At 37.2% G+C, this 25,573-nt stretch overlaps 1 protein-coding gene across 4 annotated transcripts in view; it reads left to right on the forward strand.

Annotated features, from left to right (window-relative positions):
• The window catches only part of TMEM117 (transmembrane protein 117), a 496,769-nt gene extending 479,269 nt beyond the window's left edge, over window positions 1–17,500 (forward strand). For 3 of the 4 annotated variants that reach the window (XM_047066664.1, XM_047066665.1, XM_047066666.1), the window contains one exon: window positions 2,210–3,962. In XM_047066664.1, the coding sequence (XP_046922620.1) occupies window positions 2,210–2,856 (647 nt within the window). In that variant the 3' untranslated portion in view covers window positions 2,857–3,962. Of the gene's footprint in view, window positions 1–2,209; window positions 3,963–16,272 lie in introns of those variants that run through there. The other variant, XM_047066667.1, reaches the window with a different exon arrangement.
• Window positions 17,501–25,573: the final 8,073 nt, after the last annotated feature.

Raw genomic sequence — 25,573 nt, forward strand, 5'->3', positions numbered from 1 at the left:
AAACATAAACTAAAGAAATGCAACATTTTCCAGGCTATTCTCTGTCCTTCTTTCCCTTTCAGGACCACATGAATTACTACTTCCTACAAAAATCTTTTCTGCAGAAATTAGCCCTCAGTCTTCATTACATTTTCCCAACATCTTCAGTGTTTACCATTTGTAACACTCAGTTGGTGCCTCACAAATGTGGCCTCTTCCTACTATTTATCTGTTGATGCCACTGTTCTGTTACCCTAACAAGATAATGAGTTCCCCCCCGTAAGGCAAAAATGTATGTCCTCAGCATCTACTAAGGTATCCTAAAACAGAGTCTATTATGAGCACAATAAATGTTTGATAATGCTGCTAACCTTTGTATTTGATTGAATTTCACTAGCTTGAGCTTTCTTTACTCATTTTATGGTTGATTCTTAGTGAGAATCTCTTTTAGTTTTGGCTATGACTCCAGGAGAGCAGGAGTGGTTAGAGCTTAGCAGTGCCAGATGTTATAAATAGTTTATCATATGTGCAAACAACATTCCCAATGTTTCAACTTACTCTCTAGTGTGGGTATGCAAAATAAATCATTTGGGCAAGAGTTTCCACTACAAAGACTTTAACAATTGTATAGTTGAACAATTTCAGGACTGGCAGAGTTATAATTTCCCTTCAGATAGTTTAGATAAATTCTCTTGATAGAGAAGAAGTTGTACCTTCCTATGCAAATGCAGACATTATCACGTCTTAGGCAAGGCTTTCATGTTCATAACAGTAACAATTACTGAGTTTCTATTATGTACCAGGCACTGCGTTTAGCATCTAATTATCTTATGAAATACTAACAGCTTTAGTAAGTACTGTTATTTTCTGCATGCAAAGATACTGAGGTTTAGAGAATTTAAACAACTAGCCCAAGATCACATAGCTAGTAAGTTTTAGAGCCAGGATTAAAACCTTTCAATTTTGCATAGAGTAGGAACTTGAAAATGTATAAAGATGATGATAAAACACTTTCCCAAACTCCTCACAAAGTTATATTTTTATATAGCTCTATGTTCTGTTAGAATACATATTGCAAAAATTGATTAGAATGGTTTAATAAGTTTGCCCAGGATTCTCTCTTTTGTCCCAAGAGCTCTATAATCTTGTGAAGCAGTAACTTAATCATGTTCAATACTGTTATCTTCAGATACAAAATAAAATAATTTGACATACTATATTTAACATTTATAACTAAAGCTTTTGGAGCTTTTGGAACTAAAGCAATATATATATATTGCTATATATAGCAATATAGCACCTGTTTGCTATAGGTGATAGCAAAATGTATCAACTGTTTTGCTACAGCAAACCTATAAGGTATTACTATATCATGATATACTTGATATTGTAAAGCTTGCAATGAATTGTAATTATAATAAAATTATGATGGAATCTAGTATCCCTTGAAAATTTCCCTATGTTCTTTTTCATTTGCAGATGTAGGGATATCATAGATAATATGCCTCTAAACAAGGTCTTATTTGCATGAGAATTTTAAATACTACAAAGAAATTATAGCGGTTACAATCTCTCCAAATCATCTCTTCTGAAGCAGTTTATTGGCTTTGGTTGTATTTATATGTCTGATAAATGGATTCTGTTCAATGAGATTTGATGCAATTATTTTTAAAGTCTTGAAATGAATGCTCAAGAATTATTGATCTGAGTCACATCAACTAACAGTCTAATCAACAAGTCACCTACAAACAGCAATGTGAATTCAATTGATACACTGCTGTGTTTGCATTGCAAAATGATTTCTTGTCTAGACACAATTATAAAACTGTAAGAGATGTTCAGTCAGATGTTAGACTTTTCTAAGAATTTAATTAGACTTTGTTTTTTAAATATTAATTGAGATATTCTAGAGAATAACCTACATGGAACCAAATTTGAGTATGGCTGTGGTACCTACAAAACAAGGCAGCTTAATCTGGTTAGTATAAATAGCATAAATTATTGACTCTGGGACCTACAGTTACATTCTCATGTGGTCTAGAATACATTTAGGAAATATCCTTTGCCAATTCACTTAATGGCAGCATAGCACTCTCAAAAAAATGCTAACAGGTCTAAGACATGAACAATTTATACTATTATACCATTATCTCCATTTTATTGGGGAAAAAACCCTATTGCAGTTTTATAGGTCTTTGACTAATATGCGGTATTTCTTTTTTTAATGCAGGTAAATGGTTTAACTATGGAATTATCTTTCTTGTCCTGATTTTGGATCTTAATATGTGGAAGAACCAGATATTTTATAAGCCTCATGAGTACGGACAGTATATAGGCCCAGGGCAGAAGATATACACAGTGAAAGACTCCGAAAGTTTAAAGGATTTGAACAGAACCAAACTTTCCTGGGAATGGAGGTCCAATCACACTAACCCTCGGACTAATAAAACATATGTTGAGGGAGATATGTTCTTACACAGCAGGTTCATAGGGGCTAGCCTTGATGTCAAGTGTCTGGCTTTTGTTCCGAGTTTAATAGCTTTTGTGTGGTTTGGATTCTTCATTTGGTTCTTTGGAAGGTTTCTGAAAAATGAGCAAGGCATGGAGAATCAAGACAAAACTTATACTCGCATGAAAAGAAAATCACCGTCAGAACATAGCAAGGACATGGGGATCACTCGAGAGAACACACAGGCCTCAGTGGAAGACCCACTGAATGACCCTCCTTTGGTTTGCATCAGGTCTGACTTCAACGAAATTGTCTATAAGTCTTCCCACCTAACGTCAGAAAACTTAAGCTCACACTTGAATGAATCTACCAGTGGGACAGAAGCCGATCCAGATCCAACAACTTCTAAAAGTACACCTACGAACTAGGTTCACTTACTTGGAGACAGCACAAAAAGCAACCTTGAGTGTAACTTTAAAAAGTTAGTCTTTCCTTTTGTAAATGTAAAGTTTACGTAGTGTTAGGTAAAGAAACACAAACAATGCCACAACGGTGCTCAACATGCTTTTTCTAGGACTCATTGTTTTCTATTTGTATTATAATCTACGTGCCTCCTGTATATCTAACAGTCCTTTAGAGATTGCTTTTCACAATTGCACAAGCTATTTACTGACTTTACAGCATAGTAGAAGATTAGCTGATTACCCGTGTATCTGATGTTCAACCATAGTGGTGCCTTGAGACATTAAACTGTTTTTAACTGTACCAGAAATGAAGTGTGGAACAGTTCTCTAACCTACTTCACATGGGGTGTTTTTTGTTTTGGTTTTTTTTTTTTTTTTTGTATACAATTATTTTTGATCTACACTTGATGTCTTAGCAGGAAACAGATATAGCCAATATGTGGCTTAGGAAGTATCTCTTTTACCTATTCAGCAGTGGAGTTGGTGACTCTGACAGCAGGATTGCAGAGAGGCATGGTGATTGCCTTTGAATTTGTATTGGCTATCTGCCAAATACAAATACAGATTCAAAATTCAGTAATAGGAGAACGATAATCCAGCATGGGTCACTACTTGTGAAATGTGACTTTCTCCAACCAGTAATTGCAATTAGATGATAATACCTAATTATGTTTTCCTAATTAAAGATAAATTGCTACTTGATTAAAAATCCTGCCCTTCACCTATGGGAACAAAGGTTAAGAGGCACAGTTGGATGAACTCTCAAACTTATTGGCATTTACACAAAGCTCTAGAAAACCAAGGAACTGAAGTTTTAATCATGTGAAGGTTGTACAGCCTACTATCTACAATATTTGTACATCTTTCTGTAAATATGGCTCTGGACAATGAAAATTGAACAACCTATGCCAACCCTGAATAAGGGAACTCCTCTAAAAATTATGCAGCAGAACCTTGTGAGGTAGAAAAAGAAGTGCATGAAAGACTCTGTTTAGTAGCTTGTTTTGTGTGTTTTTTGTTTTTTTTTAAGAATTAAACATCATACATTAATAAATATGAATTATACATCAGTGAATCTGTGATGTAGTTTTTTGTTTATAATGGATTCATTTGTATATTAATTTAACAGCCCATTTAATTTTAACTTGATGCCAGATGAGTTAAAAAATGGAACATACCCAACTTGCTTTTAATTTTGTTCCATAAATTGTGGTTGCATGTTCTTCAGGGGGTTGGGGAGATCACTTTTAAGGCAAAATTATTCTCCTGTCACATACTGACATAACTGTATTTTGTCTTATGATTTTTAAAATATCTCTTGTTTTGATCTATCTGCTTTTAAGCTTGCAGCATGCTGAATTTAGCATGTGTGATAGAACTATGTATTTATCTGTCACTTGAGAGCCAGCTTTAATAAACACTTTCCTACAATTGTTTACTAAGCAATTAGAACCATGCCCCTGCTGTTTCATTTACCTTTAATAGCTATGTATGGTGCAACTTAGAATTATAAGTATCTCTGAAACTAAAAATGCAGAGATCAAGCTCACTATAGTAACCCACTGACCATACTGTTTAAAGAAACTTACCATGTTCTTGCTTGGCCAATGTGGTAACATTGGCCATTACCAAATTTACATAGCATAAAACATTGAACTTTTGACTCTAGGAGAACACACACACACACATAGACCCATATATTTATATACACTCACTGTTCTATAAATATATATATTATATAATTATATATATAAATATAAATATATATATTATCCTGAAAATTAGTGTCTTATAGAATGAAGAAGGAAGTTGATTTATAGAAAATGGGTGTTTATTAGCAGTATATAGTCCTTATGAAAATATTATTTGATAATTTTTAGGTAGGTATTAAGGAAAAAGTGGTTCAATGAGGTAATTAGCATAAGATAGAAAAAATAACAGCACTATGCTTATGTGTATCCTAGTGTAGGGACTGACTAGAGAAGGTGGCTATCAGCTGACATGAAAATGTATCTTTAAAGTTTCCCTAAGTTTTAGTAACAAATAGAGTAATTACCAGTAATGGCATTTTTTTTTTCAGCAATGGCATTTTAATAGTCAGGATCCAAACCTTTGAAGGCTTCCAATAGTTGTATATATCAATCTTGACCTATTTATCTACCCATGGGTCTCCTTCCTTATTCTGCTACCTCTTTTAGTACACCATATTTGCAATTATACCAAGTAGAGATTAGCAAATCAAATAAAATCTAATGAAAGTCAAAAGCACATGTACTAGTGCTTTTTGAATACCAGACCTTTTGGACTATCAAGGGCATTACAGAAAAAAAAAAAAGTAGTAAACCCAGAAAATAAAGGGTTAAAAAAAAAGGATTAAAAAACCACTAACTGCAGATTCTAAAGAAAGCATAACAAATGTGATGCCTTAATTGCAGTGATGCTTAAGGACTATAAACAATTATATTTCTACTGTTCAGTAATTACAGTATTTTCTTTCATGCAGTGCAGAATTTGCACTAATTTGGCACAATTTTAGTATCCTACATTATAGAGTACTTCATTAGTAGTTTAAATGGAAAATTAAATAAACACTATGAATTTATGCCTGATAATATATGCCTAGACATAAATCTCATCACCACATGCTCATTTGTATTATATAACCATACTTAGTTATCTCATACTCTCCCCATGGTGGCCACTTATCATGTTCACTTATATTATAGCACAGCTGAGATTACCAGTGAATCCTATTAGAAATCTTAAGAATTATTTCTTTTCCATTTGCCCAAAGAGCCAGCCAGGCACAAAATCTCCTTTTACTTTTCATCAGATTTCCATCAGGTCATTCCCACAAGCATTACTGGCTGACAGTACAATGTAAAGTAGTTGTGCAACATACACACTCACATTTGAGGATGGGAGTCAATACTGTTGTCATATTTCACCACTGGCCACCATAAGCAATTCCAATACATTATTTGCCTACCCTGTGGATCACCAACCCAACCCAATATGAAACATGGGAAGAGAACTTCCTCTTAGCTGTCTCTGTAACTGATGACTCATGATGCCAACTGAATAATCTGACATTTGACTAAGACCTTAGCACTCCATAATTGCTTATTACCTATCTGTCCTCACTCTGAACTGATCCCTATTTTAAATTAAAACTCTTGGCTATGCAATCACAATCTGGGTATTGTGCTTTTAATGGTGTTTTCCCAACCTCAGACTGGGATGGCTCACTATTCTATCTTGCCTGATTTCCTCCAGAAATCAGAAATTTTGCCCCTCAGAATTCAACTCTAACCTATTAGCTAATCCCATCTTTAAGATGGGGAAAACAAGTCAATTAGTTTTGCAACAAACTGGCACTTTTTTGATTTATCCAAATTTTTATTTTAAACATATTTGTGTGCATAGGATTCTGATTAATGGGAACTGGTATGGATAAGAGAATCAAGGTCATAAATTTTGGCTTCTGTTTATACTGGACTAGAACTGAACTGTAATCTGAACAACTAGAGAAGTTTAGATGTAGTATTTGTAGCTCACAAGTCACTCTTGTTAAAGATAACTGGAAAAAGAGCTAGATATTTATATTGGAAAGAGAAGATTAGGCAGATAGTGAAACATGATGGAAGTTCTTGCCATGACATCTGGGAAATAAAAAATGGTAGTTTTAGTGTGAGTGGGCTTTAAAACTCTGGCGAGGGGATGGAAGCCTTTGTAAAAGGAACTTCAGCATAAAGTTATTGTGAGTCCACTACTTCTACCTAATAAGAGTCCTAAGAAGACTCAAGAAGATGTTTCAACATAACTGAGGGGGTTACACAAAAGGTTGGTTGGTTGGTTGGTTGATTTCTTAAACATTCTACCACTCATGTCACTCTGTGTCTGTCCAGAAAATATGGTGAGACCTGGGAGAGGGGACATGGGGTCCATGAAACAAACAATAGAGGTGGGTGTGGGCATAGTGGGCAATGTGAGAAGAGAAAGACAAAAATCTACACTTAAAAATTGAGAGAGACTAGAACATCCTTGATAGAAGAACAAAGATGGCAGCAAAGTCTGTGTGTAAGCATTTTATCAGCATATAAAAGTTGACATATTGTAAACAAAAATGCCTTGCAGATGCTTTATGATAAACATTCTGAAAATTTTAGTAAAACAAAGTATTATCACTACTTTAATATGTGTAATATAGCACAGATATTATTTTAATTAAGTGTGAGGAATCCATTATTTTACTCAGAGAATATAAAACACATATAAGGGGCACCTGGGTGGCTCAGTAGGTTGGCCTTTTGGCCTTGGCTCAGGTCATGATCTTGGGGTTCATGAGTTTGAGCCCCACAACTGGCTCTCTGCTACCAGTGCAGATCCTGATTCGGATCCTCTTTCCCTCTCTCTGCCCCTCCCCTGCTCACCCTCTTTCTCTCCCTCTCAAAAAATAAATCAAATCAATCAATCAATAACATATAACTCACAGGTTTATTTCTTACCTCTATCCTCCAAAAGATTTTTCATAAGGTCTTAAGTTCCTTCACACCAAATAATTGTACTACTAAACTTTTTGAGGACTTATCTGCATGATTAAGAAGGACCACTCCAACTTATCATTGACAACTACATTAACAAAACAAATTTATAGATGCTTGTCGCCCTAATGAATTGTTTTCATTCTATCCAGATCATTGCTCAATCCTGATAATAATAAGACTACCATTTTGAGTATTTTCTATATGCAAACAAATTACACATTTAATCCTTATATAAACCATGGAAGGTAAATATGGTTAATTTTTTTACAATTGCTAAAAACTAAGGCTCAGAGAGGTTTATTAGCTTGCCCAAGGTCACAAGGCTGGCAAATACAGACATAAGATTTGAACTCAGATGTGTGTAACTCCAAATCCCATTATTTTCCACTATAATCCTTAATTAAGATCCATTCAAACTACAGTATCCATTTCAAACTATCTTTGGTGAGAATGACCTGGGGAACCTTGTAAAACCATTCAGATGCCTGATTTCTAGCAATTCTTTTCTCTCAAGAATCTAAGTTAAATAATTTCTAACAGGTGTCTGGATGCAATTTACAAGTTCTATCTTATGATTGAAACAGATAAGGTTGAATTAAATGACAGAAGCATTCAGTTCGTTCCCAGGTGTTCTGATTTAAACTACACTTATAAAACCACAACACCGATTTGTCCTGACATAATTTCCAGTGTTGCAATTGGTTTATTTCCTGATTTCACTTTCCTAGGAGGGGAAAGAATTGACCTCTGCATGTTTTGAACACACGTCAAGGGTGGGCAATAGATATGAATATTCAAACAAGAAAAAAAATGATGCATTGATGGACAGATTTAGAAAGCACAATTCAAATATGGGATCTAGAAGTAACTATATTTTGAAGAAACCATCTGAAATTTATTATTTTTAAAAACCTTTATAAAGGTGAGCAAACGGTATTGTGACAGGACAAGCACTGGCTTTGAAAAACATGTCCCTTGAATACTATAAGCCTTAGGTTCTCATTCCCCAAATGGGAATACCTCACAGAGTTTTGAAGAGTTTGAACTAAAACTGTATGTGCAAGAATTCTGTGAACTGAAGTTAAGTTGTGCAGATGTGAGGTACTATCGAAGGTGTGGGGCACCAGTCACCTCAGTGCCCACCTTTCAAGAGCGCCCATTAGTTTACCTTCATCAGCAGCTCCAGGCCAATGCTGCCATTGAACATGGTTAGGCTGTTTGCTCCCAATTTGTCTCTCTGTAATTGTTTTGAACTCTACAAGCCTCAATGTTAACGCATTTCACTTTTAACAGAAGTTCAGATTCCTTAGTTTAAAGCAAGTGGCTAAGATGTCTGAAATCAATGGCCATAATCCCTTGGAGCTGCTGGGCCAAACCTATTCATCAAGATTTTCTCTGCTCTAGCATTGTTAAATTATTTCCTTCCTTTCATGATTGCCTTAGCAGCTTCTCTTATCAGGGCTTTCTCATCGTGCCAGTAATCCACCACATTTCATAAATCCTGAAGTGTCTTCAGCATTTCAATGAGAGCCGACATGCACACCTGAGCCCCTGCACTTCAGGATCTTCCCACCTGTGATTGGATGTAGTCAAGGAAGCCATTCTAAATCAGGGTGTCACTCCAGCCTTGCCTTTTAGGAAGAATCTACCTTATATACCATGGAATCCAGGCAACACCTTAGCCACAGCATAGTCATTTATAGAATGATACTTTAAAACAGTATCCTGGTTTTTTACTCAGCTTACAGACTTACTTGCTATGAATACCTTATTTTATCTGGACAGTCCAGTTGACTTCAACCTAACAACACTGGAAAAGGTCAGCACTTAAAAAACAGTCACTCTTGTCTGAAACAAAATGTGTAAGATGAAACAAAGAGCAATAACCAATTCAGGAAAGACAATTACTATTCTAAAAATTACTATTCAGATTTGATAATAATGAAATTACTATAAAATTGCCTTTGAACAAATTATAATGTTCTTGAATTTGAACAACAATATTTAGTTTCTAATATGCCAAAAAACTGGGAGGCTCTTTTATTTGCATATCCAATGTCTCCAGTGGAGATGGACTATACCTACTTTGTGTCTCATGGGTCTACTCTCCTCTCTGTCATTATTACTTACTGCCATGCAGAGATCCATCATTCTTCCTAAAATACCTGCAATGTGGTCTTAACTGGTCTTCTTGACTCTCACCTTGTCCAGTACAATCCATTTTCTATACTTTTGTCAGAACAATCTTTCTAGGGTCTAAATCTGATAATGTAACTTCAGTCTTTCAGTGACCACTTGTTGCTCACCAGTGGTTTTTAATAATATTGTCTACAACTCCAAATTCCCAGTGGGCTAACAATAAAATATCCTTTCTTGCTCATGTTGCAACTGAACTGAGTGTCCACTGGGTGGCTTTCCATTCAGTGACTTGGTGTTTCAGACACAGTTCAACAAGTGGTTCCTTGACTTTCTGGGATCTTAGTGTTCTGTGTATCTAGCTGGCTGATGAGGAAGGAGAGAAGGTCAGGAAGATCCTACAAGTTTGAGGAACATATCCAGTAGGGACATATGTCATTTTTTGCATTGCATTGGCCAGAATTCTGGCAAGGTATGGTAGAATATGTCATTCAGCTCTATGACCATAAAGGTCAAGGCAATTTGGGCAACTTCTAATGAGAGGAGCATTTACATAATATACACCCAACCAGGTCTCACACCTGGAAGTTCTAACTCAGTGGGTTTAGGAAAAAACTGAAGTTGAGCTGAGTTTTAAGAGTTCCATGGGTAATTCTCTAACAAACATCAATTTGGGCATTATTGATAAAATGCAAAATCCTATCTGATACTCAAGACCCTATCTGACTTCTGTATTGTTTTGTTTTCCCATGCCCAATGGGTTCTAATCACCCAGCCATGTTCAACTACTTTCTGCTCTTCTAATAAGCCTCTATCCCATTTAACTCTGCTTTTGCTCATTATCTTTTGTTTAGAATCTCCCTTTTCCATCATGACCACCAGGATAAACTCAAATATCACCTCTTTTATTAGGTCTTTCTTCATCTTCCAACATAGAACTGCCTACCCCTCTATTGTGTGCCTATATGACCTACATTTTATCTATTATAGTATCTTTAACATTCTTTTTTTCTATATGTTTGTATGTCTGTATTTGTATTAGATTATAATGTTCTTGATTCTGCCTATAAGGATGAACTGAGGTGGGGAGAAGAATCACTCATTAATTATCTTTTATCATTGTTTCTAACTCAATAAAATTTGAATGAATAACTATCTAAAGAGGGAGGAAATGTACTTAGAATTGTCTAATTTATGTAGCATAATATGCTCAAATTCTCTGATCCTCTCCATGATAAATGTTGTAAGGGAATGGACTATACCAATCAAATCCTTGAAGTTAAGCAGGAGGCAGGATCATTACTTACATTCAATATGGGGAATGGGGGACATATTAATCAGGGCTCTCCAGAGAATCAGAACCAATAGGATGTGTAGATATAGATACAGGAGATACAGATAAATACAGATATATATGAAGATTATTATGAGGAACTGTCTCATGAGATAATTGAGGCAAAGAAGTCCCACATCTGCCCTCTGCAAGCACTAAACCCAGGAAATTCAGTCTGAGTCTGAAGGCCTGAAAACCAAGGGAATCAATAAAACAAATCTCAATCCAAGGACAGAAGAAAATGACACAGCTCAACAGTGAGGCAGGTGGAAAAAAAGGATGAAATTCCTCCTTCTTTTGCCTTTTGTTCTTTTCAGGCCCTCAGTGGATTGGATGATACCCAACCACATTGGGAGGGGCGTCTACTTTACTGAGTTCACCAATTCCAGCGCAAATGTCATCTGGAAACACCTCTGAAGACACACACACATACAATGTTTAATCTGGGTACCCACGGCCCACTCAAGTTGAAACAGAAAATTAACCACCCAAAGGGGTAAGGATAGCTAATTTTAAAAACCTAATTAAAAAGGAGTGTTACAATTGAATCAGAAAAAATGCACACAAATTCTTCCTCAAGTATGGGAGTCTCAAGACAGGTACCAAGAGCCAAACCAGGACAAAGCATGAGAGATAATTAAAACAAAGAGCAGCAAATTAGAGTGGCAGCTGGAAGTCCACCAGTCTAATTCCTGAAACAGAGGTGCTATATTCTCATCCGACTGTTCAATGCTTCTACTACAGATTTGCATGGGTGAGTTGACTGTGATTGGGTAGACAGTTGCATAATCACCGACCACATATCCTAAGATACCAGACCTTTCAAAAAAGAAATATACTACCCTGCTCTACATAATTTTGTGAAATTGTAGCTCTAGGAGGGAAGACTCCAAGCACTCAAGGAATCCACAGGCAGAACTAAACAGAGTGTAGAGAGATGATGAAACCATTTTGCAGGATTTTACATGTTGTTCTCTGAAAGCCAAAATTAGAAAATAAACATAGTCAGAAGCTCTAAAACTGTGATTATAGCTGTACTTCTATAACTTGTATCTCAGAATTCCTTAGAAACCTATTTACATGTTGAAAACATCAATTATTCCTCCCATTTGAGCAACGTAGTTCTTGTAATCAATTGCTTTGAGTCAATGCTTAGAATTATTCATGAAAGAGTTATATTTTAATGGCATTTGATGAGAACCAGCAGCAGCATCCATTAATTTGATTAGTTTTGTATGGGCTGAAAGAGAAAACTGGCACACAGCCCTAAGTGAATCAATAGTGTGGGATCTAAGTGTGAGTATCCAAGCCAGCTTCACTAGCATGGAATCCAGCACAGAATGACGACTGGGGAAGGGCAAAACATTAGGGAAGACATGTCTGCTATCCTCTCTTTCTGCCTGCCTCCTTGCCTTTTTTTATCATCAGTCTCCTCTTTCACCAAGGCAGTGAATGTAAGCTGTTTTCCTACTCTATCCTACCCTCAGCCCCACCCTCTGCTGTCCTTTCTAAAGGACAGAATGGAGGTGGGGTGTTTTTTTTGTTGTTGTTGTTTTTTGGAAATCTAACTTCTTAAATATGTGTCAAAGCCCAAGCCCCAAAACAGAGTAATAAATCTGGACATTGAGGAAAACAGGAGCCAGGGCCTAAGGTTTAATTTCCCTGCATGGTTCATCCATTTGAAAAGGTTGAGGAGTGGCTGTCCAAGAAAGCAGAAAATGGTCTTTATTCAAGTGATCCAATATGAGGGGAGGTGTGGCAGCAGCCACTGCTGAAGCTGTCAAGGTACTATCACAGTTCCAGAGGATCCTGACCAGCTTGAAGCACAAAGCATTCCTGGGAAAGGCCCAAGGAGGGGCACAGTGACAGCCAGAGCTGGGGAACTAACCAGTGTGTATTTTGTGGGTCACTTGGCTTCCATTTAAGTGGTGTGGGGCTCAGGGCCGGACACCAGTAGAGCTGGACTGCAGACAAAAGAACAAGCTGCATTCTAGCCCTGCCCACCAGACATACCTCAGGGGGGAAAGCAACAGCTTAGTACCCACAAAACAAACAGGAACTGGCTCCTGAGAATGAACCTCACTGCTAAGGATGGGGCTCTAGCGACATTGCTAGATTTTGGTAGATGTCACCGGTAACTGAACAAAGCTGAACCCACAGATATAATAATGTTCTTGTGCCCCGCCCCCCCCCCCCGCCTCCAAAAAAAAAAAATAAAAGAATTGAAATAATGACATAAAACAATGCCTTGCTGAGGCGGGAAAGATTGCACCTGCTTTTACAACAGGCTATCAAAAACCAAAACCAAAACCAACACACAGAAATCATTTCAGTAATTCTCATAACGTAATTAAGTGGTCATTTGTGTAATCATGTGTCTAAAGTACATTTCTTTCTCCAGTTCTATAGGCTCACTCATGTATCTCTGGTGCCTCTCTCAGCTGGGAAAGGTGGCCAGAGGTGAGATCATGCTTGGGCCTTGTTGACCATGTTGAGGGCTTTGTACTTTCTTTCAAAGATAATAAGAAACCTCTGAAGAATTTTAAGAAATGGCATCATCAATATAGCATATTTTTAAAAAATCACTCTGACAAAAATGGATGTCAAGACCCCATGAATACAATACTGAAATCAATTTAGTTTTGGCTTTCGTGTCTTTATGCCCCCTCTCCACAACAGGACAAAATTACTCACCACCTGCTTGTATGATGCACAAAACAGGTTCTGTTTTAATGGATTCTTATTTTGTGTGCTCACTGTAGGCAACAGGGAAATGGCAGTAACTGTGGGTTGGGCCATCCAATTTAAGGATCCCAGAAGAGGCTCTTGTAACTGAGATGTTTATAGAGACTGACAGATTACCTGTAAAGATTTCAACTCATATAATGAAGAGAAATATGTATTGTTCAAAAAGTTAACCTAAGGGGTGCCTGGGTGACTAAGTTGGTTAAGCATCCAACTTTGTCTCAGGTTATAATCTTATGGTTCATGAGTTTCAGCCCCACATCAGGCTCTCTGCTGGCAATGCAGAGCCGGCTTCGGATCTTCTGTCCCCTTCTCTCTCTGCCCCCCCACCCCACTCATTCTCTCATTCTCTCATTCTCTCTCTCTCTCTCAAAATAAATAAATAAACTTAGGGGGAAAAAGTTAAACTAAGCTTACAGATAGGGAAATAAAGAGGTATGTCTGGATTTATATATACAGATAATATACAAAAATAGAAAGGTAATCCTATGTCTCAGTTCTAGCTCTCAGCCATTGCTTAAAAAAAATTTTTTTAAAATAATACAACATTAAAAAATATTAAACTTAGTTCTGCAACTACTTGTAAAACAACAATACCAATAAAAAGTCTCTTCGTGACTTTACCCACAAAGGACTTACCACCCAGCCTCAGGGGATATAGTCAGAGGTTACCTCTAGCTCTCAACACCTCAGGGTCTGCCTCAGCTGCAGAGAACTACCTTGCCCAGGGACATACTCTTCCTGGAGCAACACAAATACATTATTTCTATCTTAATCAGGAAAGAGTATCAGAAGCCATTTGTATTCACATGGATCAGACAAAAATATTAATTTAGAGTGCTAGCCAGGAATAACTCTACTGCCTTTTGTCAAAACATACCAAAGAAATCTGATCATCTGGACATTCTACAGAATGTCACATTGACTGATTTTATCAATGATACTATATTTATAGGGGTCAATGAGCAAGAGCTGCCTAGCGTACAGAAGATCTTGTAAGAGATATGTGTCCCATGGGGTAGGATATGGGCCTTGAAAAAATCCAAAGGCTTGACATAGTCATAAAATTTTTAGGGACCCAGAGGTTAAGAACATACTGAAATGTGCCCTCCAAATTAGTGTGTCTGGCACATCTTACCACAAAAAAGGAAACGTGCTGGCTAACTGGCTACATTCCACATAGAGAAATATAACTCCATGCCATAAAGCCAGTAATGTAAAAGGATCTAAGCTTAGGGCAGTAGAGGACTCTGAAGCAGCTCCAAGATGACAGGCAAGCAATCGCACCGCCACTTGGGCCACAAGTGTTGTAGGTATCAGTGGTGACGAAAGAAACTGAGTGGAGTTTGTGCCGCGTCCCACTGAGAGAATCTTAACGCAGGCCCCTGGGTTTCCAGAGGAGGCTATGTCATCTTCAGAAGAGAATTATATGCTTTTGGAAAAACACCTCCTGACATGGTACTAGGCCCTGGTGGAGATGAGTCCCCTCAGTGTAGGGTGCCACATGACCATACAGCTCATTGCTCGTTATGGGCTGGGTCCTATCAACCCCAGTCATCAGGCTGGGCAGGCCCAGAGTAGTTCAGTGTCAGATGGAGGTGGTACACCTGGTATCAAGCACAAACAGGACCGGAGAGCCCACATAAGACACATGAGCAGGTAGGCCAGGACTCCCCACAGCATCTATTATGGACTGAATGTTTGTATCCTCCTAAAACTCATCTGTTGAAGCCTAACCACCAGTGTGATGGTATTTGGAGGTGGGAACTTTGGGAAATGATTAAAATGAAATTTGGATGGGGTTTGGGGAACAGAGACCCTACGAGGGGGTATGTGCCTTTATGAGGAGATAAAGAATCGAGAGCTCAATTTCTCTGCTATGTGAGGTTCTAAAGAGAACATAGCTTATCTAGGAACCTGGAAACTAGATGTCAGACACCAAATCTTCTGGAGCCTTGTTCTTGGACCTCTTAGTCTCCAGAAATGTGAGAAATAAGTGTTTGTTGTTTAAGCTACCTACCCAGTCTCTGTTTGTTTGTTATAGCAGCCTGTATTAAGAGCATCCACCTCTATAATAATAGTATTCTTCCTTCTACTCATACCTATGAACAATATGGCAGATCCCAAATGAATGACTAAAGGGGGGAAAATAAGCTTGGTTTATGGATAGTTTGGCTTGGTATATGGGTGTCAGCTGAAAGTGGACAGCAACTCTACTGTGGCTCATTCAGGGACAGCCCTAAAAAACACTGGAAAGAGAAATTCTTCCCGATGGTCAGTACTTTGGTTGGTTTACCTGCTCATATACTTTGTGTGTAAATGGATGTCAACCAAGGTTGGAATAGTTATGGACTTATGGACTGTGGTAAGAGGCCTGGAAGGCTCTTCAGAGGTTGTAGAAGTATATAAATGAACATAAAGGGATTGAGCACATAGTATGAAGATCTTTGTATCATATATTCATGCTCATTACAAAAGAGGAATTGACCAAATAGACAAAATGACTCAGGAGTTGATATGTCAACCTCTACCACTGGACACCCTAGGCAAAAACAAAAAAAAACAAAAACCCCACATATTCTGCCTTTGCTTTCTGAGCTCTTCTGTTTGTGTTTTCAGGGAATTGCTGAGAATGATGAGTCACCATGGCAAAAAATTAAATAGGAATATACTAGAACACGCAAACTGGATCGGCAATCTCTACATGAAGAAACCAGAGCTGCCCACTGAAAACATATCATGTTGGGAAAGATGTTTTGTCTGTCATAATCCGGAGAGATTTTTCAGCAAAATCAGTTCATTTGCACTCGTTAAGACAGCAAAAACAATCTGTCAACCTGACCCTCTCCACCATCTCTCTGTGAGCCTTGGGGCTGTCCAAAAGCTATGGGGAGACCTGCCTGCCTGACAGCTGATTAGAATACTTCAGTTAGTTGTGCTATGAATAGGAATTTTTAAATAAGCACAGTAAGCTCTTTGCTCATTCTGTCCAGGTGCTCCAAGACATCCTAAGGATATTGGGATGCTTTTAAAAAGATTTCATTAATTAAGGAATACTGAATCAGATGTCTTCTTGCATCCAAAAGCATGTTTATTCCAGCATCTTGAGACCAAAAAGAAAAATATCCAAGATTAGCAAAGGAACAAAGACAGCAGATCCACACAGTTCTGTTTTCACTGAACTATTAATATTACCCTTGCTGAACAGATACAGAAATATCTGATAATCTATGACAGGTGGGAATTCATTTATTCTAGAATAATAAGGGCTGATGTGGCAGTGAATGGATATTCCTTACTTGGCAATTAGGCAAGGTTTCCCAATCGTTAGGTTGGTCATTACACGAAATGACAAGCAGTGCTTCCATGGGAACCACCAGGGCAAGCTTTCTGAAGGTTTTCTTCTCCAAGTAGTGTGTTATGGACCTTTTGTTTTGCAAAACAAACTTCCACACCAAAACATTCACTACACTAAAATCAAGCAAAGACTGACGTAAGTACTTTGTTATCCCAAGATTCCAAACTCCAAGAATATGTAAAGACAAATGCTTGTGTGTGAGCAAGTGCCCCCCCCCCCACCACACACACACACACATTTCAGCAGAGTGAAACATTTCAACACTTGTGCTAAGGTGATGATTGGATTTTCTGAGTATACAATGTTTCATTGGCAAGATAGTAATAAATGAAACATAATGACATTCTTTCATATGCTGCCCCAAGAAACATGTCTGGTTAATGGGATTATTGGCCCCTTGATGGCAAAAAATGACTTCTAAAGCTCTTTACCTTTTTAAAAATTTTTTTAAATGTTTTATTTATTTTTGAGAGAGACAGAGACAGAGTATGAGCAGGGGATGGGCAGAAAGAGAGGGAAACATAGAATCTGAAGCAGGCTCCAGGCTTTGAGCTGTCAGCACAGAGCCTAACATATAGCTCGAACTCAAGAACTCAGGAACCATGAGACCATGACCTGAGATGAAGTTGGACACTCAACCATCTGAGTCACCCAGGTAGGTGCCCCTGAAGTTTTTTTTAATCTTAAATAGCATCTTCAATACGTACCAAATGGAGGAATAAGTAAATGGATGAGTAATAAATTGATGGAAGAATGAATATAATGTAAGTGGTGTGTCAGCTTTACATAATATATGGGTTTATCCCTTTTATTTTCCTACCTGATCTCTTAAAACTTGCTTGCCCAAATTATCTCGAATTCAGTAACACCTCCCTGAGGTGTTCTCACTTCAACTGTTACCCCTAGGGATCACTCAGCTCTACCTGCATTTGAGAGAAATGGCAACTTGGCTACTCCATTATCATTGTTTTCCTTCATTGCCATATTTCTTCATTGGTTGCTGTTGGAATTGGTTTCTTTTAGTCACATGGTTGTTTTCATTCTGCTAAGATGACCCTTAAGAATGTATATCCCTTACATCACTCATCATCAGGGAAATACAAATCATAACCACAATGAGATACCACCTCACACCTGTCAGAATGGCTAACATTAACAACTCAGGCAACAACAGATGTTGGTGAGGATGCGGAGAAAGAGGATTGTTGGTGGCAATGCAAGCTGGTGCAGCTGCTCTGGAAAACAGTATGGAGGTTCCTCAAAAAACTAAAAATAGAACTACCCTACGACCCAGCAATTGCACTACTAGGCAGTTAGCCACGGGATACAGGTGTGCTGTTTCAAAGGGACACATGCCCCCCATGTTTATAGCAGCACTATTAACAATAGCCAAAGTAGCCAAAGTATGGAAAGAGCCCAAATATCCATCGATGGATGAATGGATAAAGAAGACTTGGTATATATATACATATATATACGTATACATATATATATACACACATACACATACATATACATACACATACACATACATACAATGGAGTATTACTCAGCAATCAAAAAGAATGAAATCTTGCCATTTGCAACTACAGGGATGGAGCTGGAGAGTATTATGCTAAGTGAAATTAGTCAGTCATAAAAAGACAAAAATCATATGACTTCACTCATATGAGGACTTTAAGATAAAAACAGATGAATATAAGGGAAGGGAAACAAAAATAATATAAAAACAGGGAGGGGGACAAAACAGAAGAGACTCATAACTATGGAGAATAAACAGAGGGTTACTGGAGGGGTTGTAGGAGGAGGGATGGGCTAAATGGGTAAGGGGCACTAAGGACTATACTCCTGAAATCACTGTTGCACTATATGCTAACTAATTTGGATGTAAATTTTAAAAAATGAAAAATAAAAAAAAATTAGGAAAAAAAAAAAGAACGTACATCCCTTAAAAGAGAAAGCTTTGAGAGGAATGTCCCATCCTTGAGTACCCAAATTGAAGATCTTCTGGTTATCCTCATGTGCAGGGACATCCTCTGTACAAAGTGCAATGCAGTGGGCAAGGTCCTAGGTCCTGAGAGTCCTCTAGTCTTGGCATCACAATGGACTGAGAGTAGCCCTGCCCCCAAAACATCTTTAACCTCTCAGTGTTGAGTCTAGACTCTATTTCCATATGATGCACCTCTTTGAGGCCCTTGTTCCTTCCTACCAAATGATTAACTAAAATTATGAGAGTTCATCACACAGTTTCTGATAATAGCAAACCTCAAAAGAAGTGATAGAGGACTCTCTTCCTCCCAGGAGGCTTCTTGACCACATATTTACTCTTCTTTACATTCCAAGTTTCATTGAGGACTTCCCTTGTCTGGCTACCAAATGTCTTGCTCTTTCCTCCTCAAGGGAACTCAGTCTTACCTTTACATAACTAAGAACTACTCAACTGACTTACCTAAACACAGAAGACCTACTGCAAGGTAAATTGATTCATCTCCCCAACAAACAATATGTGGAAGCTACAATTTTGAATTCAGTCTCACCCAAAACTGCACCAAAATAACAGTTAACATGTATAGAAGTTGTTAACATGTATATGAACTGCTTTTTAGCCCTTTGTTAAGCATATCACATGAATTAGGTCATTGGATACCCACATAATTTTTGTGATAGACACAATTATTATTTCTATTTCACAGATTAAGAAACTGAGATGAAGAGCAATTCAGGAACTTGGACAATGTGGCAGAACCAGTAAGGAGATTCAAATGAGGAGTATCTAATTTATACATATATAAATTACTTAGGGATAGGAATATAGCATATAGCCTATGTTCACCTAGGCTTCATACAAGCAGTAGGGTGGGAAGACAACAGGAAATACAGACGGGAGAGATCAGAGAGAGGATTCTAGTACAGGTCAGCTCATTCTGTCTTTTTGCCTATGCCACTGTAGTCTTTTGCCATGGCCCTACAAATGGAAATTATTTTTCCCTCTTTTTTTTTAAGCTTCTATTTGTTTATTTTGAGTGAGTGGGGAAGGAAAATTTATTTTGAGGGAGAGAGAATGAGTGGGGAACGGGCAGAGAGGGGAAGAGAGAGAATCCAAGGCGGGTTCCACACTGTCAGTGCAGAGCCCAATGCGGGGCTTGAATTCAGGAACCATGAGATCATGATCATGATCAAGAGTCAGATGCTTAGGGGCACCTGGGTGGCTCAGTTGGTTGGGCGGCCGACTTCGGCTCAGGTCATGATCTCGCGGTCCGTGAGTTCGAGCCCCGCGTCGGGCTCTGTGCTGACAGCTCAGAGCCTGGAGCCTGTTTCGGATTCTGTGTCTCCCTTTCACTGACCCTCCCCCGTTCATGCTCTATCTCTCTCTATCTCAAAAATAAATAAACGTTAAAAAAAAAAATTTAAAGAGTCAGATGCTTAACCAACTTAGTCACCCAGGCACCCCTGAAATTATTTTTCATGCTTCTCCCACCCCACCTCAAAGCATTTAATAAACTCTTAGGGGAGAAAGTCTCAGTTTCATTAAATCAAGTTTAATTACAAAGATATTGTATGCTTCTATTTTTATGTGAGAATTAACACACTTAAAATTCATACATGTTGGAATGTATTGGTTTTTTTGGCCAATCTCTGCTCTGATATGATCTTACCTTTTTATTCCTTTGGAAAACCAATTTTCTCAAATGCAGATCCCATGAAAAAATGCTGGCAGGAAACTGTTTTTGGCTTGTGCTATATGTTTCTCTTGGTAGAGGATTTTACCTGGTACCAACGAAAAGCAAAAAATAAGTAAATTTGGAAAAAGATTGTTTTTAATGGTGAAACATTTTTCTATTATGCACAGCTATATATTTTTATAGAATGTCAGGATTTACATAAGCAAATTATTCTTCTTTCCTCAAAACCATTCCTCTTCTTGTATTCCGGATCTTGGTGTTACAATATAAGAAGTTTACTTTAAAATACTTCAGCATAGACAGTGTGATGCAAATGTGTGTTTGTTTAAAGTAACTTCCAGAGCAGTAAAATGTCCTGATAGGAATTGTCATTTCTTGGGTGGTAACCTAGAAGTTAATAATAGATCAGAAAGGCCACAATTGTAAGGTAACTTTTATAGTGTTCCAGCTATGTTGACTTCATTGGTCAAAGTAATGATACTCAACTTATGAGGATATTGTAGTGACACTTCCCATTCTTGCACAAACCCAGAATAAATTCTAGCAAATCCTGTATCTTGCACTCTTAGAGAGAGCATCCTAGACTTAATCTTTAGAAAGCCCTCAGGGTTCAGCCACTGGATCAGAGGATTCTGATGGTTACTAGAGAGGTGACCACATTCTGCCTTTAGTATATGTGCTGCCGAAGCGAGCACACCACATTCTGCCTTTAAAATATCATTTAACTTGCCTCTGGTGAACATTTCATGCAAGTTGCAGTAAGTGCCCTATGAGAGCAGAGAGATGGGATATCAATAAGATTACAAGACCAGTTGTATGCACTATTTTATGCCTGCTTAGAAAATGTCTAAGTATGTGGCAGAATTTGGTCTAAGACCTGCTTTCATTATAATATTCTACCCTTATCGCATAATTAACAGCTAACCTTCATCATCTAAACATTTAGAGACTTCATTTATCTGTAAAGGTGCCTAAAAGAGGTGCTTTTTCAAATTGGAATGGAATTAAATTAACTATCAGTAACAGAAAGGGATCTGGAAATCCAAACATATTTGGAGATCAAACAAAAAAGGAAAACATAGGTCACAAAATAAGTTTCTTTTTAAAAAAAATTTTTTTAACGTTTATTTATTTTTGAGACTGAGAGAGAGAGAGAGAGACAGAGCATGAACGGGGGAGGGGCAGAGAGAGAGGGAGACACAGAACCGGAAGCAGGCTCCAGGCTCTGAGCCATCAGCCCAGAGCCCGACACGGGGCTCGAACTCACGGACCGCGAGATCGTGACCTGAGCTGAAGTCAGACGCTTAACTGACTGAGCCACCCAGGCACCCCAATAAGTTACAAGAGGTAATTAAAGGGGCGCCTGGGTGGCTCAGTTGGTTGGGCGGCCCAGACTACAGCTCAGGTCATGATCTTGTGGTCTGTGAGTTTGAGCCCCACAGTGGACTCTGTGCTGCCAGCTCAGAGCCTGGAGCCTGCTTCCCATTCTGTGTCTCCCTCTCTCTCTGCCCCTTCCCTGCTCTCTCTCTCTCTCTCTCTTTCTCTCTCTTTCTCTCTCTCTCTCTCTGTCAAAAATAATAAACATTAAAAATTTTTTTTCAAAAAAAGATAATTAAAAATTTTTCTGAACTAAATGAAAATTCAATTCATTACAAAATTTTGTGATGAAGTATGCACAGTGCAAGTATACACAGTGCTTAAGGGAAATTTAAAGAAATAAATACATACATTAGAAAGCAATAAAGATCTCAAATCAATCATCTAAACTTTCTTCTTAAGAAATTATAGAAGGAAGATCAATTTAGACATAAAGCAAAGAGAAGAAAAGAAATAACAGAAAACAGACAACAATGATATTGAAAATGGGAAATTAATAGAGAAAACCAATAAAACCAAATGCTGGTTCTTTGAAAAGAATAGTAAAATTGATAAACTGCTAGTTAGACTAGTCAAGAGAAAAAGAAAAAAGACACAAATCACCACTATTAGATTTAAAAGAGGAATCATCACTACTAATATCATGGATAGCAAAAGGATAATAAAGGAATATTAGGAACAATATTATGTCCAGAAATTTGATAACCCAGATGAGGTGGACTAATTATTTAAAGAAACAAACTACCTAATTCATACAAGGATAAATAATCTTGATGCCCTCATATCTGTTAAATAAATTGAATCAATAATAACCTTCTGAAACAGAAAGCACTAGGCCCAGACAGTTTCAATAGTGAATTCTACCAGAAATAAAGAAAGAAATGATATCAATTCTTTACAATTCCATCCAGAAAATAGAAACAGGAAATTTTTCCTAATTTTCTTCTGTGAGACCAGCATTATGCTAATATCAAAACCAGTTAAAGACATTGTAAAAAAGGAAAACTACAAACTACAGACCAATATTTCTCATGAACATGGATACAAGAAATATTAGGAAAATAACTCCAACAATATATTTAAAGAATTATACACCATGAACAAGTGGGATTTATCCAAAGTATGTAATGCTGATTCAACATTAGAAAATGAAATAATGTAATCCACCATATTAATAGGCTAAAGAAAACCATCATGTTATTATATCAATTGATACAAAAAAAAAAAACACCTAACAAAATCCAATGTTCATTCATGATTAAAACTCTTAGCAAATGAGGATTAGAGGGGAATTTCCTCAACCTGACAAGGAATGTCTACAAAAAAATCTGTATGTAAAATCATACTTAATCTTGAGAAACAAGATGCTGTTGCCCTATCATCAAGAACAAGACAAGTATGTCCCCTCTCACTACGCCTATTCAAGATTATAGTGGAATCCCTCGCTAGTGCAATAAGACAAGAAAAGGAAATTAAAAATACACAATTTGGGAAGAAAGGAATAAAAATTATTTTGTTTGCAGATAACATAATTTTCTATGTAGAAAACCCCAAAGATTTGACCAAGAAAAAAAGTACTCCTAGAAAAAAATAACCATTTTTAGCAAGGTTGAAGGATAATCAGCCAATATGTAAAAGTCAATTGTTTTTCTATACAACGGTAATAAACAATTGGAATTTTAAATAAAAAACACAATATAATTTATAATAGCCCCCCAAAATGAAAACTAAGCTATTTTAAAATTTCAAATTAAAAAAAAATCTTTAAAGGATCTATATACAGAAAACTATAAATCTCTGATAAAAGAGTCAAAGAAGATATAAAGAAATGAAGTAATATTCCATGTTCATAAATTAGAAGACTTGATATTGTTAAGATGTCAATTCTTCCCAACTTGATATATAGATTCAACTTACTTTTAATCAAAATCCTAGCAAGCTGTTTTGTGGATATTGACAAACTGATTCTAAAGTCTGCATGGGAAGGCAAAAGAACCAAAATAGCAACACAATACTGAAAAGGAAGAACAACGTTGGAAGATTTCAAGTTATTGAACTGCAACTAGGAAGCTAGGAAGTAGGAAGCTATAGTAATCATGACATCATAGTAGTTAGGGAAAGACAGACACATAGACCATAGATCAAAGTAATAGAGTAGACAACCAGAAATAATCCATAAAAGTAACCAACTGATCTTTGACCAAGGAGCTAAGGGAATTCAATGCATAAAGGATAGTCCTTTCGACAAATAGTGCTGGGAAATTTTGACATTCATATGCAAAAAAATGAATTAGACACAACCCATATACCTTTCACAAAAGTCAACTCAAAGTGGACCACAGGCTTACAGGTAAAAAATGAAAACCAATAGAACTTCTTGAATAAAACAGGAAAAAATCTAGGTGACCTTGGGTTTGGCAATAGGTTTTTAAACACAACACTAAAAATATAATCCATGAAAGAAAAAATAGTGAGACTTTTGTTAAAATTTAAAACTTCTGCATTGTGAAAGCTATTGTTAAGAGTAAAAAGAAAAGCCACAGACAGGAAGAAAATATTTGCAAAATACATCTACCAAAAGACTTGTATCAACATATAAAAAGAATTCTCAAAAGTCAACAATAAGAAAACAACCAAATCAAAAAATGAACATCTCAACAGACACCTGACATATACATGCATAACTTTATACATCTAGAGGATATACAATAGCATATGAAAAGGTGCTCAACCTCATTTTTTGTTAGGGAAGTGCAAATTAAGTTCCCTGTGAGATAACATGTATTACACTGGTTAGAACCCAAAAATACAATACCAAATGCTGAGGATGAGAAGTAACAGGAACTCTTCTTCATTACTAGCGGGAATGCACAATAGTACAGCCACCTGGGAAGACAGGCAGTTTCTTACAGAGGTAAACATAGTCTTACTATATGTTCCAGACATCACATTCCTAGCTATTTATCCAACTGATTTGAAAACTTAGATCCACACAAAAAACATACATGGATATTTATAGCACTTTTATTCCAGCAACTGGAAGCAACTAAGATATTCTCAATAGGTGACTATACATGGGGCGCCTGGGTGGCGCAGTCGGTTAAGCGTCCGACTTCAGCCAGGTCACGATCTCGCGGTCCGTGAGTTCGAGCCCCGTGTCGGGCTCTGGGCTGATGGCTCAGAGCCTGGAGCCTGGTTTCCGATTCTGTGTCTCCCTCTCTCTCTGCCCCTCCCCCGTTCATGCTCTGTCTCTCTCTGTCCCAAAAATAAATAAACGTTGAAAAAAAAATTAAAAAAAAAATAGGTGACTATACAATCTGTGGTGCATCCATACAGTGGAATATATGTGATAAAATTCTATGATAAAAATAAATGAGCTATCATGCCACCAAAAATACATGGATGAATCTTAAATGCATATTAATAAGTGAAAGAAACGAGTGTGAAAAGGCCACATACTGTATGATTTAAAATGTTTTGAATACTTGACATTTTGGGAAAG

The sequence above is a fragment of the Lynx rufus genome, unplaced genomic scaffold (assembly GCF_022079265.1).
Source record: "Lynx rufus isolate CCGP_SWC_20201006 ecotype Redwood Valley unplaced genomic scaffold, mLynRuf1.p SCAF_7, whole genome shotgun sequence".
Lineage (NCBI taxonomy): Eukaryota > Metazoa > Chordata > Mammalia > Carnivora > Felidae > Lynx > Lynx rufus.